At 44.2% G+C, this 13,192-nt stretch overlaps 1 protein-coding gene across 3 annotated transcripts in view; it reads left to right on the forward strand.

Moving 5' to 3' along the window:
- Mtor (mechanistic target of rapamycin kinase) overlaps positions 1-13,192 on the forward strand; it is a 124,234-nt gene that overhangs the window by 28,887 nt on the left and 82,155 nt on the right. For all 3 annotated transcript variants that reach the window (XM_047545062.1, XM_047545053.1, XM_047545071.1), the window contains exons 20-25: positions 5,555-5,641; positions 8,319-8,486; positions 8,965-9,077; positions 9,411-9,573; positions 10,847-10,939; positions 11,777-11,923. In XM_047545062.1, coding sequence (XP_047401018.1) covers positions 5,555-5,641; positions 8,319-8,486; positions 8,965-9,077; positions 9,411-9,573; positions 10,847-10,939; positions 11,777-11,923 — 771 coding nt within the window. The remainder of the gene's footprint in view (positions 1-5,554; positions 5,642-8,318; positions 8,487-8,964; positions 9,078-9,410; positions 9,574-10,846; positions 10,940-11,776; positions 11,924-13,192) is intronic.

Genomic DNA, 13,192 nt, shown 5'->3' on the forward strand with positions numbered 1-13,192 from the left:
TGCCTAATATTAGCATATTATGATTGCTGATACATTCAGGTTTATTTCACCGTGTTGCATACTGCTTTCTTGTCCTGCTTCATCTGTTTATTTATTTGTCTTTCTAGCTTTTTTGAGCTTGATTGAACTTTTGTTTTTTTATTTTATCTTTTGACTTTATTTATTGACCACCTTTAATTTTAGGGGCGGTACTGGGGATTGAACTCGGAGGCACTCAACCAGTGAGCCACATCCCTAGCCCTACTTTGTATTTTATTTAGAGACAGGGTCTCACTGAGTTGCTTAGCACCTCACTTTTGCTGAGGCTGGCTTTGACCTCGAGATCCTCCTGCCTCAACTTCCCGAGCTTCTGGGATTACAGGCAGGCTCACCACACCCGGCAACCACCTTTAATTTTTAAAAACATTTTGTAATGAAATTATTTCAATTATAAACAAATTAGACAACCTATTACTTTAGGTTCTATATGCCCTTCAACGGGTATTAGCATTTTGTCACACACACACACACTTTTTCTGGAGCATTTTAAAGTAAATTCCAGATGTCATGTTATTTCACCAATAAATACTTCTTCCCCTTAGAACCATGACACAATTATAATACCTACTAAATTAGCAGTAATTCCTTAATTTCATTTAATCTTAATCCTTTAAAAGTTCTTATTGTCTTAATTTTTCTTTATATTTGCTTTACTCAAATCAGAATCCAAATAAGGTCAGTATAATTCTCTATTTCCCTTTTTCCTCCACCTTTTTTTTCATGACACGTGTTTTGGTATATAGGTCATTTAACCTTTAGAATTTCCTATCTGGATTTGGTCCCAGCTTGCCATAAACTGGTTAGATTTAGAGGACTGATTAGGTTCAGATTCAGTTCTTTTGGAAAGAAATACTTATTGGATGGTTCTGTATACCTCCTACTTCAACATTTAGTGAGCAGATATTTTCTAGATGATCTGTTGCTTCTAATGGGAAGGATAATCAGTGAGTTCAGGCATCCCCATTAGCCCTTCCCATGAGAGTTTTAGTGTTCATGGGTGGTTGTTGCTTAGGGCCTCGCTAAGTTGCTGAGGCTGGCTTTGAACTTGAGATCCTCCTGCCTCACCCTCCTGAGCTGCTGGGATTCCAGGTGTGCACCACTGCACCCAGCTACATGTATATTTTGCATGCATATAAACAGCAAATGACCAATTTTAGTATTAACAATAAGACTACTGAGAGCATGACTGGGTACAGTGACAGGCTTCTGTAGCCCCAGCTACTTGAGAAGCTGAGGCAGGAGGATCACTCCAGCCCATCGGTTTAAAGCCAACCTGGGTAATTTAGCAAGACCCCATCTCAAATTTCAAAAAAAAACTTAAAAGGCCTGGGAATGTAACTCACTGGTAGAACATCCCTGGGTTCAGTCCCCAGTACTGGAGGAGGAAAGGAAAAATAAGATTACTGAGTATAGCATAAGACTTGTTTTGCAATTTGTTGTTGTCATTCTTAGTATTTGTCTCTCTAGGAATGGATATAAAACCAAAATACTGTGTTTAAAATCACTTGAAATCATTTTTTGAGTGGTTGTGCAACCACCTTGGTTCATAAACATTTGTTTATTTTCAATTTTTAGATGATTTTTCTTGAATTTAACTTTTATTTTAGCTATTCAAAAAGCATTAGCACATTTCCAAAGTCACAGCTGTAAGTGAGATATTTAGCAAGGTTTTGTACCTTATTTCTTTCTTCCTGTGTTATGTCTTAGGGCTGCTGTAACAAATTACCATAAATTTAGTAACATAAAACAACACAGGTTTATTTAGGACTCTGTAAATCTCAAGTCCCACAGAGTTCTCTAGGTGTCAGCCGGGTGATGCTCCTGTCTGGAAGCGCTGGGCACAAATCCCTTTCCTTGCTTGCTCCCCCTTATGGAGGCCAGCTGCATTCCTTGACCCCTCCTTCCATCTTCAGATTCAGCAAACACACTCTCTCTGAGCCTTCTTCTGTCACCATATCTTTCTGTCTGACCTGTGCCACTTACGATGCTAGATTGGACCCATGTGGATAATCCAGAATGATCTCCCATCTCAAGGTCCTGAACCTTTCCCACAACTGCAGAAGTCCGATTTGCCAGGTGAAGTTCTCTGGGGACTAGGTGTGGGCATCTTGTGGGTATCATCATTCTGCCTTCTGTATTTCCCCCAAGGGAATCCTTTTGATCAGTTTTAGAATTTAAAGTTTATCTTTTCATTGTGTACTTTTGAAAATATAAGGAAATATATTTTCCCCATCTTTTTTACCCAGAAGGTGACATACTACAAACACTTTTTTCACTTAATGGCATATCCTGGAGTTTTTCTGCCATAGCCTTGTGTCAAGTATTTCCTTTGTTCTGTTACATGGCACTTCAATGTGTGAGCTGTACCTTACCATACATATCATGCCTGTGTGACCAGTCCCTATTGATGGGTGTGTGTGTGTGTTTCAATCTTTTGTCATTTATAATAATCCTGCAAAGTGTTGGGCATACTTCATTTTCATCTATTTTTTTCTTCTTGTAGTCAATTGACTTTGTTTTCTATATTTTAGATCATTGAGCTCTTTGGAATGTGTCCTAGTATGAGGAGTAAAGCCACCTTCATCTCTTTTTTGCCCTTAAAATTTTTATTTCCACACCTTATTTAACAAAGTCTGAAATGAAGCAATATCTCCATCTTTTCCCTGAACAGTACATGAAATTTAGAATAATTGCTGTAACCATCTTCCTTCCTTCTTGCATTACTGTCTGGAATGTATTTTATTGTTTTACCACAACATAGCACCATCGCGATGTTTGTTTGTATGCATCCACGTTGGTCTCTTCCTGCTCGCACCGGTCTTCCACCTGGGAGCTTGCTCCCCGGACCAGTTTCCTTCCTCCTATGGCAGACTCCTCGTGGAGTGTCCATTGAAGTGAAGTCTTTATTTGACCCTCTTTTAAAATCTCGGGTTCACTGAGAACTTGGCTCTGGACCCCCTACAGCTGTAGATATTCTCCCACTGTTTGCTGACTCTTTTTGTCACGCTGAGAAACGAGGATCTGTTCATATGGTCCCGTCTCTGGTGGTCGTACCAGTCTCCTCAATGGTTTTGTCATACTGAAATGTCGCTGTTGTGCATCTAGATGTAAATGTCCTTATTTACCCTGTAGGAGACTCAGGGCCTCCTACTTCTTTGGGATTGGTGTCTTTTATCAGTTCTTGAGAAATTGGACTTCTACTCTTCTGTATTTTTCTTCAAGAATTCTGACTAGACATGTAAGATATGTGACCTTAATGTTTATTGGTTTTATGTCCATATTTTCCATCTTTGACTCTCAGAGATGCTTTCTGGATATTTAAATTCACATTTTCTGTTCACTAAGTCTTTTTAAATTATTTTAAATTATTTATTTATTTATTTGCAGTACTGGGGATCCAACCCAGCAGCACTTTACTACTGAGCTATACCCCTAGCTATACCCCTGAGGTTAGGTCTTGCTAAATTGCTTAGGGCCTCACTAAATTGCTTGGGGCCTCTATGAGTTGCTGAGGCTGGCCTCAAACTTGTGGTCCTCCTGCCTCAGCCTCTCAAGTGCCTGGGATTACAGGTGGTCACCATTGTACCCAGGGGCTGTCTTTTTTCTTTTTTCTTTTTTTTTTAGTTATAGATGGACACAATACCTTTATTTTATTTATTTATTTAGTTTTATGTGGTGCTGAGGTTTGAACCCAGTGCCTCACATGTGCTAGGCAAGCACTCTGCCACTGAGCTACAGCTCCGGCCCAACTGTGTCTTTTTTTAACCTGCTTTGAGTTTTTAATTTCAACCATTTTATTTAAGTTATAGTAGGTTTTTTAAAATATGCCTAGTATTTTTGGTAGTATTTTGTTCCTTATCTACATTTAAAAATTTTTTTTCTTTATTTGGTTTATTTAGTTTTATGTGGTGCTGGGGATCGAACCCATTGCCTCACACGTGCTAGGCAAACACTCCACCACTGAGCCCCAGCCCTGCCTACATTTTTTTATTCTCATTTTTACTCCTGTAACCATTTTAAACCGACTTATTTTGTATTTTCTGCTTACTAATGTTATTGTATATAAAATCCTGACGGGCCTAATTCTGTTGCTTGTTGTTTCTTTTGAGTCACACTTGGCAGTGGTCTGTTTTCTAGTGCTTGATGATTGGGACCAAGAAGCAGTACCAGAACATCTGCTCGGAAGCCGCATCACTCCAGAGAGGAGCTAATGTGCTTTTACTTCTGTGAAGTGACCTGGGAGGGCCTGAAATTGATTGGCTGGTTTAGAGTTTCCCAGGCCACATAGGTAGTTAAAATAGACCCAGGTGAGAAGAAGCCTGAGGTGATCAGCTCTCGGGGAGGCGCCTTCCAACCTGGACGGCACATCCAAACTGACACATTTCTCTGTCTCCTTTGCCCATTGAACAGATTTTTATTAGTTCTTGACTTCTCTTCATATGTGGCCCTTTGAAAGTCTGGCTCCATGTGAATGGATTCAGGCTTAATAAGCAGCCTAATGCTCCTGTTTATTTTAAGCTTTCTGTGGTAGGGGAGGGGAGTTAGGAGATGTAGTTCACCATGTTAACGTTCAGGGTTTCAGAGAAAAATCTTGTGAAAGAATGTGAGGGAGAAGAACAGTTTTGCCTCCCCAAGCCTTTCCTCATGTGGAGGCGCTTGCCACCTGTCATTGTATGACCACACCTGTGTCACCTGCCAGTGAGGCTGTGCCTGACCCAGTGGTGGCAGGGTCCAGGAGGCTTGTAGCGTTATCTGAAGAGCATAACAAAATAAAAACTACACCTTGAAGACAGGTCTTTAGCCTGGGAAGTAGCTGGATTTTCCTCACCTGGGCCCTTCTTACACTTGCAGAGTTCCAACCTGAATAATCTCCTTAACTAGCTCCTCCCCAGGTTTGCTTGCTCTTTTAGCTCAATTTCTTAGGAACACAATTAATTAATTAATGAGTTATTTACTCTAAATGAGTTATAATACCCATAATCAAGAGTTAACTATATTTATTTTAGAAAGTAGGAGAAAATAAATTAAGCCCAAATAAACAAAAGGCATATTTATGGTTGATTAGAATCTGATGTCCATTTTTGGTCTCTAGTGACTCCTGAAGTCCTTCTGTGCTCGCTGGTGCTCACTGGGCACTGAGCAGGGTTCAGGCGCCCCGCTTTGTGACTTCGTTCTGCTTAATGCTTACAGCAAGTTGCCTCGTTTTCCAACTGCACAGGTGGGGCGCAGGAGGGTTGAATGAAGGTTACAAAGCTAATACAGGACAAAGGGGCTCAAAGCAGCTGGCCTGACTCCAGAGCCCCTGTCATGCAGTAACTGACTGACCTGCAGTGCAAAGCCCTACAGCTGTCACCACCAAGGGGTTTAAGTCTGCGTCTTTGGAGCATAATTTCATAGCTGGGGTGGTGCAGAGAACGAGCCATCATGGTCTTTATTTGTTTATGTGGACTTAGGGCAAGCCTGGGAGTTCTGTGTCCTTCGTGCTGCCAACTTGCTGACCTCTGGTCTCTTTCAGTTTCTGTTCCAGCAACTGGGAATGTTGGTGTCCTTTGTGAAGAGCCACATCAGGCCTTATATGGATGAAATAGTCACCCTCATGAGAGTGAGTAGAAGCCGTTGCTTTGTTCTGCTCCTTAGGGTGTGGGTCAAGGGAAGCTGAGAGGCAGGTTTGGACGACACACACGTTCTTTTGATGGGTCATTGTGGAGCTGTTACAACTGGAGTGGAAAGTAGAGCAGAGTAGCCCAATGGATTTGGGGGAGGCAGAGGGCTGTCGCCCCTGGCTCCAGGTACATGAGTATAAGATGTGAAGTCTGAGGAGGGATCCCGAAGTAATTGTTCTGGCAGAGACATTCTTGAGTTACTGGCCTCACACCCAACAAAGCAATTTCATTTTAATATCACAACAGTGCTTTTCTATTCCCAGAAAAGCCCTCTTCCTTACTGCCCATAAAACCATGGCCTGAAGAGGGCACTGGGATTGGTTTTCCCAGGGCTGTTAAATACCGCAGCCTCCTGTCAGGCACTGAGGAACAAGGTGGAACTCTGCCCTGTGCTCTCCAAAAGCATGACCATCGCCGGACGGGCACAGTGGCTCATGCCTGTAATCCCAGCTACCCCAGAAGGCCAGGGCAGGAGGTTTGCGAGTTTGGACAACTTAGATCCTGTCTCAAAATAAAAAATTAAAAGGGCTGGGGATGTAGCTCAGTGTTAGAGCAGCCTGGGTTCCATTCCCAGAGCTTCAGAGGCGAGGGAGGGGGCCGGGCGGGGCTCCCTGACAGGCAGCAGGCAGGTGCTAGAGACAGCCCTCTGCAGTGTCCTTCCCTGATGTCTTATGGGATGTGAATGTCTCTGTTGGGAGGGTTGCTTTGGACAGAGGTGGACAGTGGTTCTCTTCTTCCTTCCTTTTTAATTAGCTTGGAGGATGCCGCAGGGCCAAAATCAGAATGGTTCTTTCCAAATGGAACTCCCAGCACCTGGCTCTCAGAATGGAGCCACTCCTGCATGTATAAATCATTAAAAGCTGCTCCTACCACAAAGGCCTCTGTACTAGGAAGATTTAGGCTGAATGCTGAAAAGCTCAGTGGGTGGTCTTGAGGGGAGGAGAGACACAGAGGAAGCAGTGTACTCATGGTGGGGAGCTGAAGTGATCTTTGACTCACTCCCCCAAAAAGACATCTGACCAAAACACAGGATTTGAGGCAGGGAGCCTCGCAGCTGCAAGATACAGCTTTCACTCTGTCCTGGGTGGAGAAGGTGTAGCTGGGCTCCCCCTTTGGCTGTTGATCCTGGGCATTTTAATGAGCTCCCCTGAGCCCAGGAGGAGAATATTCTGTGAACAGTGATCTAGCCAACATCCCCAGGCAGAGAGCCCTGTGAGGAGCCTGTGGTCGTACAGCTGGGGTAGGTGGGCTTTCTCTGAAGAGGCAGAGTGCAGGCCCAGAGAATGAGCCCCACGTCACCGGGGGGCCTGAAGATCTGCCCTGTTTCTTTGGCAACGCTTCTTAGCTAAAGTGAACGAATGAACGGAGCTTTCTCAGAGAAACTTCTCTCCCAGCAGAGAGAGAGAGAGAGAGTTTTACCAGCCTCTTCTAGTCTGGTTTTTACTTCCTAAATTGTTAATGCTTCTTTAAAAATTTTTTCTTGCAGTATTAGAGTTCGAGCCAAGGGACTTGCACATGGAGGCAGGCACTCCAGGGCTGAGCTATGCACATCCCAGCCCACTTTTGGAAATAAAAATACTTTATCCTTCTCTAAAACCTTCCATCTGAGAAGTTATCCTTGTTTTTACTGACTTCTACCCTGAATTATTTAGGGACCCAAGAGTATTAATATTCATGTGTTTCCATCATTAGGAGGGTTTCTGTTATCGTTAACTTTCCTACTCTGGAGGTTTTAAAGACGACAGTAGACACCTATCTTTTTGAGTTGATTTAAAATGACAGCTTTTCTTGGAGTCAGAGGCTTAGGCCAGTCTCCCTTGCATTTCCAAGGCAAGATCTGGGGCCCATTAGCCAGATTTTTGTTTTAGTAATGTCTGTGAATTATAATTTCATGGATGTGAAAAGTATTCATTATATGGCACTATCCAGGCCTGATGGATAGGTTTTTGGGGGACAGATGTCAGATGCTATCTAGCAAAATGTAATTCCAGAAAGGACAGGAAATCTTGATAACACTGGAGCTGCCCTCTGGTAGGTATCAGGTGGTGCCCAAGTGGTGTCCACCCCGTGTCAACTTCAGAGCTTGTAAAGTGAGTTGGATTTAGTCATCTGTTCATTCTATAAGCATGTGTTTGAGTAGCCCCAGTATCCAGCAGGTTCTGGGAATACAGAAATGAATTTGGATAATTTCTTACCTGTAGTTGGCCTGCAGTCCAGTAGGGGAGAGTGTGAAGCCAGTTGAGTTTGACGGATGCTTGGAAGGAGTGTAAAGGGACCCAAGTGGACGAGGGCAGGAGAAGAGGAAAGCCTTCACAAGAGAAGCCAGACTCAGCCAGGGCTAGAGAGGGGCTGGGCCGAGCAAGAAATGGGATTCTAGGAAAAGGGTGTAGCATGAACAAAGCCCAGGAGAGTGAGGAGCCTGGTCCCCTGGGGAAGCGTGGTTTGATTTCTCCACTGACTGACAATAAGATACATAAGCCCAGTGAGAGGAGGAGGAGTTCAGCTGGGGCAGACCGCGCTCACTACATTTTTCCATCTTTTGGGCCTTCGCAGTTCCTCATTCACATTTCAGCAGAGGGGCATCTGACTCTGCTCTTCTTTTTCTTCCCTCTGCAGGAATTCTGGGTGATGAACACCTCCATCCAGAGCACAATCATTCTTCTCATCGAGCAAATCGTGGTAGCTCTTGGGGGTGAATTTAAGCTCTACCTGCCCCAGCTGATCCCGCACATGCTGCGCGTCTTCATGCATGACAATAGCCCAGGCCGCATTGTCTCCATCAAGGTGAGCAGCCTGGGAATCCTCCAGGGACATATCCAGCTTCCTCAGAGTCCTTGGAAGATCAACTGAGAAGTGAGATCCTTTTGTGTGACAAGTTGATGATCACTCCATAAGACCAAATCAAGAACACTGACAACTGGTGCTTGGCAGTTGGCAGTTTACAGAAAGTTTGCAGTTTCCTCTGGATTATCCTTATGTTTTGTCTCCTTTAATGGGTAATTCTTGGTAAATGTTTTATCCCAGACCAATTTTCTCTATTTCTTACCAATTGAAATAAGCACAGAAAAATCAGAAAATGATAATATGAAAGCAAATAAAACGGGGTGGGTGGGGTCACCAAAAGATCGTAGCTCAAGGCAGCTCTAGATGGCTTTGTACAGTCCCCACAGAACTCTGACTTACCGTCCCACTGTCCTGTCCTGTCTTGGCTGCCCAACACCTGACTCCATTTGTTCCCCACTGCTCTTACTCCCTCTTACAGTTGCTGGCAGCAATCCAGCTGTTTGGTGCCAACCTGGATGACTATCTGCATTTGTTATTGCCTCCAATCGTGAAGCTGTTCGATGCCCCTGAAGTTCCACTGCCATCTCGAAAGTAAGCGCCTGCCCATGGGAACCAAAAATCATTAAACTTTTGGTGTTTTGTTAAAAATTTCCTTTTCTTACATCCCCAGGCCATCTTTCTTTCTTTCTTTTTTTTTTTTCCTTTGTTCTTTTCGGACTTTCAACTGCCATTATTTTAGTTCAGAATTATCCTAGATTTATGAAAGTCTTAATTGTCCCTGTCCCACTGGAATATGTTTTGGATCCATGTCGCCCACAATACCCTTCTTCCCATTTCCTCAGTGCCGATGGTTGAGGGAGCCTCAACCACTTATCTTCCTCTGGGTTGGGTACAGCCATCCGCGTCTGCTCCTAATTGTTGCAGGGCAGCGCTAGAGACAGTGGACCGCCTGACAGAGTCCCTGGATTTCACTGACTATGCCTCCCGGATCATTCACCCGATCGTTCGTACACTGGACCAGAGCCCAGAGCTGCGTTCCACGGCCATGGACACGTTGTCTTCACTTGTTTTTCAGCTGGGGAAGAAGGTAAGACAGGAGTCCTGAGCAAACAAGTGCTCATCTTGCCTCTTTCAAGAGGAAGACTTTGTCTGAGCTTCTCCATTTAGTCTGTGGGTCCCTAGCACCTTCAAAAAACAGAATTATTTGCTTTTTTGTTACTGTTCTTCATTTGTTCACCAAAGATGTATTGAGCCACCTGTGTGGGCTAAGTGCCATTCTAGAAATAGCATAGTAAACAAAGTCTTGTTCTCATACTGTTTACATTCCAATGAAGCAAAGCAAGGAAACCTATCTTGTCTCATAAGAGTAATGGGTGGGGATGTGAGGGTGACCTGACTGTGACATTGTCACCCCACTGATCATCAGGGTTGACTTGGCTGATCTGGCTGGTTAGGTGGGTGTCCCCTTCCTCCCTCACCACTCCATTGCATGTCCCTCCTGAAGCTGCACGCTTTGTCAAAGAAGACAGCCTTCTCTGATGGAGGAGGAGGACTCTTCTTCTATCCAGGGTATACAAGTAGCTATGCTCCCCTGCTAGAACCTCCAAACAAGCTCTCCAGAGTGATGAGTGGAAGTAGGAAAATGTTATTCAGCATAGATAGGGAAGATGTCTAGAGACCTAAATACAGTTATGGACAGTCCCAGAGTCAGCAGGAGATAGAAGGAGCAGCAGACGCTCAGGCTAAAGCCTATGAGAAGAGCTTGCAGCGCAACTGGAGATCAGCATGACTTCAGGAGGGAACAGGAGAAGGGCTTAGATCTGAGGTCATGGAGGTGAGGCAGGTGAGTGGGAAAAGACTAGAAAACAGGTTCAAAATGTGATCCACGCACAAGCAATATCAGCATCTACCTGCCAGGGCACCTTTTAGAAATGCAGAGTCTCGGCCCAAGCCCAGACCTGCTGAAACACTCTAACTGTGGTGCCCAACAGTCTCTGGTTTCATGAGCCCTTCCTGGTGCTGCTGCCCACTAGCTTGCAGACACTGCCAAGGGCCTTCGGAAGTGACTTTTACTCTGAGTAAGACCAGAAGTCTTTGGAGAATTTTGAACACAGGAAAAATATGATTGACTCAATATTGGGTGGAAAAATATGCTGTGGAGACAAGGGTGGCAACAGAAATCTGGGAGAGGCTGTCACAGGACACCGTAGGGAAGACGGGGCTGTGGACTAGGTGATACAAAGGCTCTTTGGAATACACGGAACTAGCCAGACATGCAGCAGGCGGTGTTGTCGTGTAACATTCTTTCCTTTCCACTCTCCAAAGTAATGTCTTCTGGTCTTTTCCCGCTCCTGTCGTAGTACCAAATTTTCATTCCAATGGTGAACAAAGTTCTGGTGAGACACCGAATCAACCATCAGCGCTATGACGTGCTCATCTGCAGAATCGTCAAGGTGAACACACTTGCTTCTGCTTTGTCTTCCTCCTTGGCATTCCTGTCCTCTTAGCTAACGAGCATGTCTAGCTCTTTTTTATTTTGAGCAGGGTTTACTGGCAATTGAACTCAGAGGCACTCAACCACTGAGCCACATTCCTAACCCTATTTTGTATTTTATTTAGAGACAGGGTCTCACTGAGTTGCTTAGCACCTCGCTTTTGCTGAGGATGGCTTTGAATTTGCGATTCTCCTGTCTCAGCCTCCCAAGCCACTGGGATTACAGATGTGCATCACCATGCCTGGCGCACATCTAACTTTTTAACTGAACCAGGATTGGCACAGTTTTGGGTAGGTATGGTGTCTAATGAGCTGCTTGGCTTTGCCACTCAGTCTAAAGCAGCCATAAGCCACACAAACTAATTGCATTCTGAAAAACTTTATGGACACCAGATTTTGATTCTCTTATAATCTTCATGTATTATGAAGTATTAATCTTTTGTTTTTTAAACATTTGATACTGTGAAATCCCTTCATAGTTCTTGGGCTGTACAAAAATGGGGCAGGCTGTAAACAGATCATCACCTTTTCCCTGCTCACAGCTGTTTCGTTTCTGCCAGTTATGTGGTTGCATGCCCAAGTACTACAGTAAGAGCTTGCCAGGGACCAGGAGTGACCAACAAAGACTGGGGAACTCAGCCCACCTGTGGTTCACTTTGTTCATTCATGCAACTTTTTACTGCTTGTTGAAACCCTGCCTCTTCCAGAAGGTCTGAATCTCCCAAGGTTTATGCTCGTTTTCTACACTGAGAGCCTCTAGAGGGGTTGCAGGAATCTTTTATAAATCTGTTTGTAGGGATACACCCTTGCCGATGAAGAGGAGGACCCTTTGATTTACCAGCATCGAATGCTGAGAAGCGGCCAAGGGGATGCGTTGGCCAGTGGACCAGTAGAAACAGGACCCATGAAGAAACTGCATGTCAGCACCATCAACCTCCAGAAGGCAGGTCCATTGCTTCCAGAGGCCTCAGGAAGGAAGGCTCTCTTCATCTCTCTGGTTCAAAGCCTTCAACTCTTGTGATCTTAAGTTTAAATCAACCAGGAACTAGCCCAGCATTTTCCCAGAAATCTAGCTACTGTGAATTTAGGTCATCTTGTCTTTCTCCAGATGTCTAGCTCGTAATTTTTTTTCTTTTAATAGAGGAAAAGTAGAGATTGAAATGTCCTTTTGTGCTCCCTTGGAACTTCAGCAGTAGAATCTTTTGCAAATAACACTCATTTTTAACATGAACAGAACAAAACCGGTGAGTCCCCTAGTTAACACTAAGACTGATGCAGGCTCTTTAAAGCAAAGCTTTGTAAACTTTTCAATTGCATTGGGCTTACCAGTTGCTGGAGATCTTGTTAAAATGCTTACTCTTGCCAGGTGTGGTGGCATACACCTATAATCTCAGCTACTCAGGAGGCTGAGGCAGGAGGATCACAAGTTCAAGGCCAGCCTGGGCAACTTAGTGAGTCCCTGTCTCAAAAAATTTTTTTAAAAATATGCTAGGGATGTAGCTCAATGGTAAAGCATCCCTAGGTTCCACCCCCAGTACCACAAAAAAAAAAAAAAGTTAAAAAAATGCTTACGTTGATGCAGGTGGTCTGAGGTTGGGCCTGATACTCTGTAGTTCTAACAAGTTCCCCAGCAATGTGATGCTGCTTTGAGCAGGGAGGTCGTAGATCTTTGCAGGTAAGTACTGACTTGTGTTTGCTGACCGAGCCTGGGTGTGGCCAGCTTTTCACCATGCGTGCCATCGGCCATCCACCTAAAAGCAGGCGGCCTCATAGCATTTCTAGTGAGTCTGAGCGGAGTAATCATGTTACTTCACCAACTTTTAAATAAGTACCCCAGGTTTCTTGTTTTCCACATTTTGCATTAGTCTTCAGTGCCTCTGGAGACTACAGGCAGCTCCAGTTTATATTTCAACATGTTGTTATTCTTCATTTATTAGCACCCAACTCACAGCAGCTATTCTTCGTGTGCAGCCACAGAGAGAAGTGCAACACTGGGCAAGCCTGTGTCCCAGCTGACTCGTTCTCTTCTTTTGGCCAAGCCTAGAAAGATTGGAACACAGTCTTATGTGCATATGTGTGTGTGCTCACACCTAACCTTGGAACATTGAGGGTGTTTTACTGATCTCATGTCAGAGTCTACCCACACAGACAATGTCAGGTGACCCCACTAGGAAATGCTTACTCATTTAAGATGCAAGTGGTCAAATATTGC

Source organism: Sciurus carolinensis, chromosome 1 (genome assembly GCF_902686445.1).
Source record: "Sciurus carolinensis chromosome 1, mSciCar1.2, whole genome shotgun sequence".
In the NCBI taxonomy this organism is placed as follows: domain Eukaryota; kingdom Metazoa; phylum Chordata; class Mammalia; order Rodentia; family Sciuridae; genus Sciurus; species Sciurus carolinensis.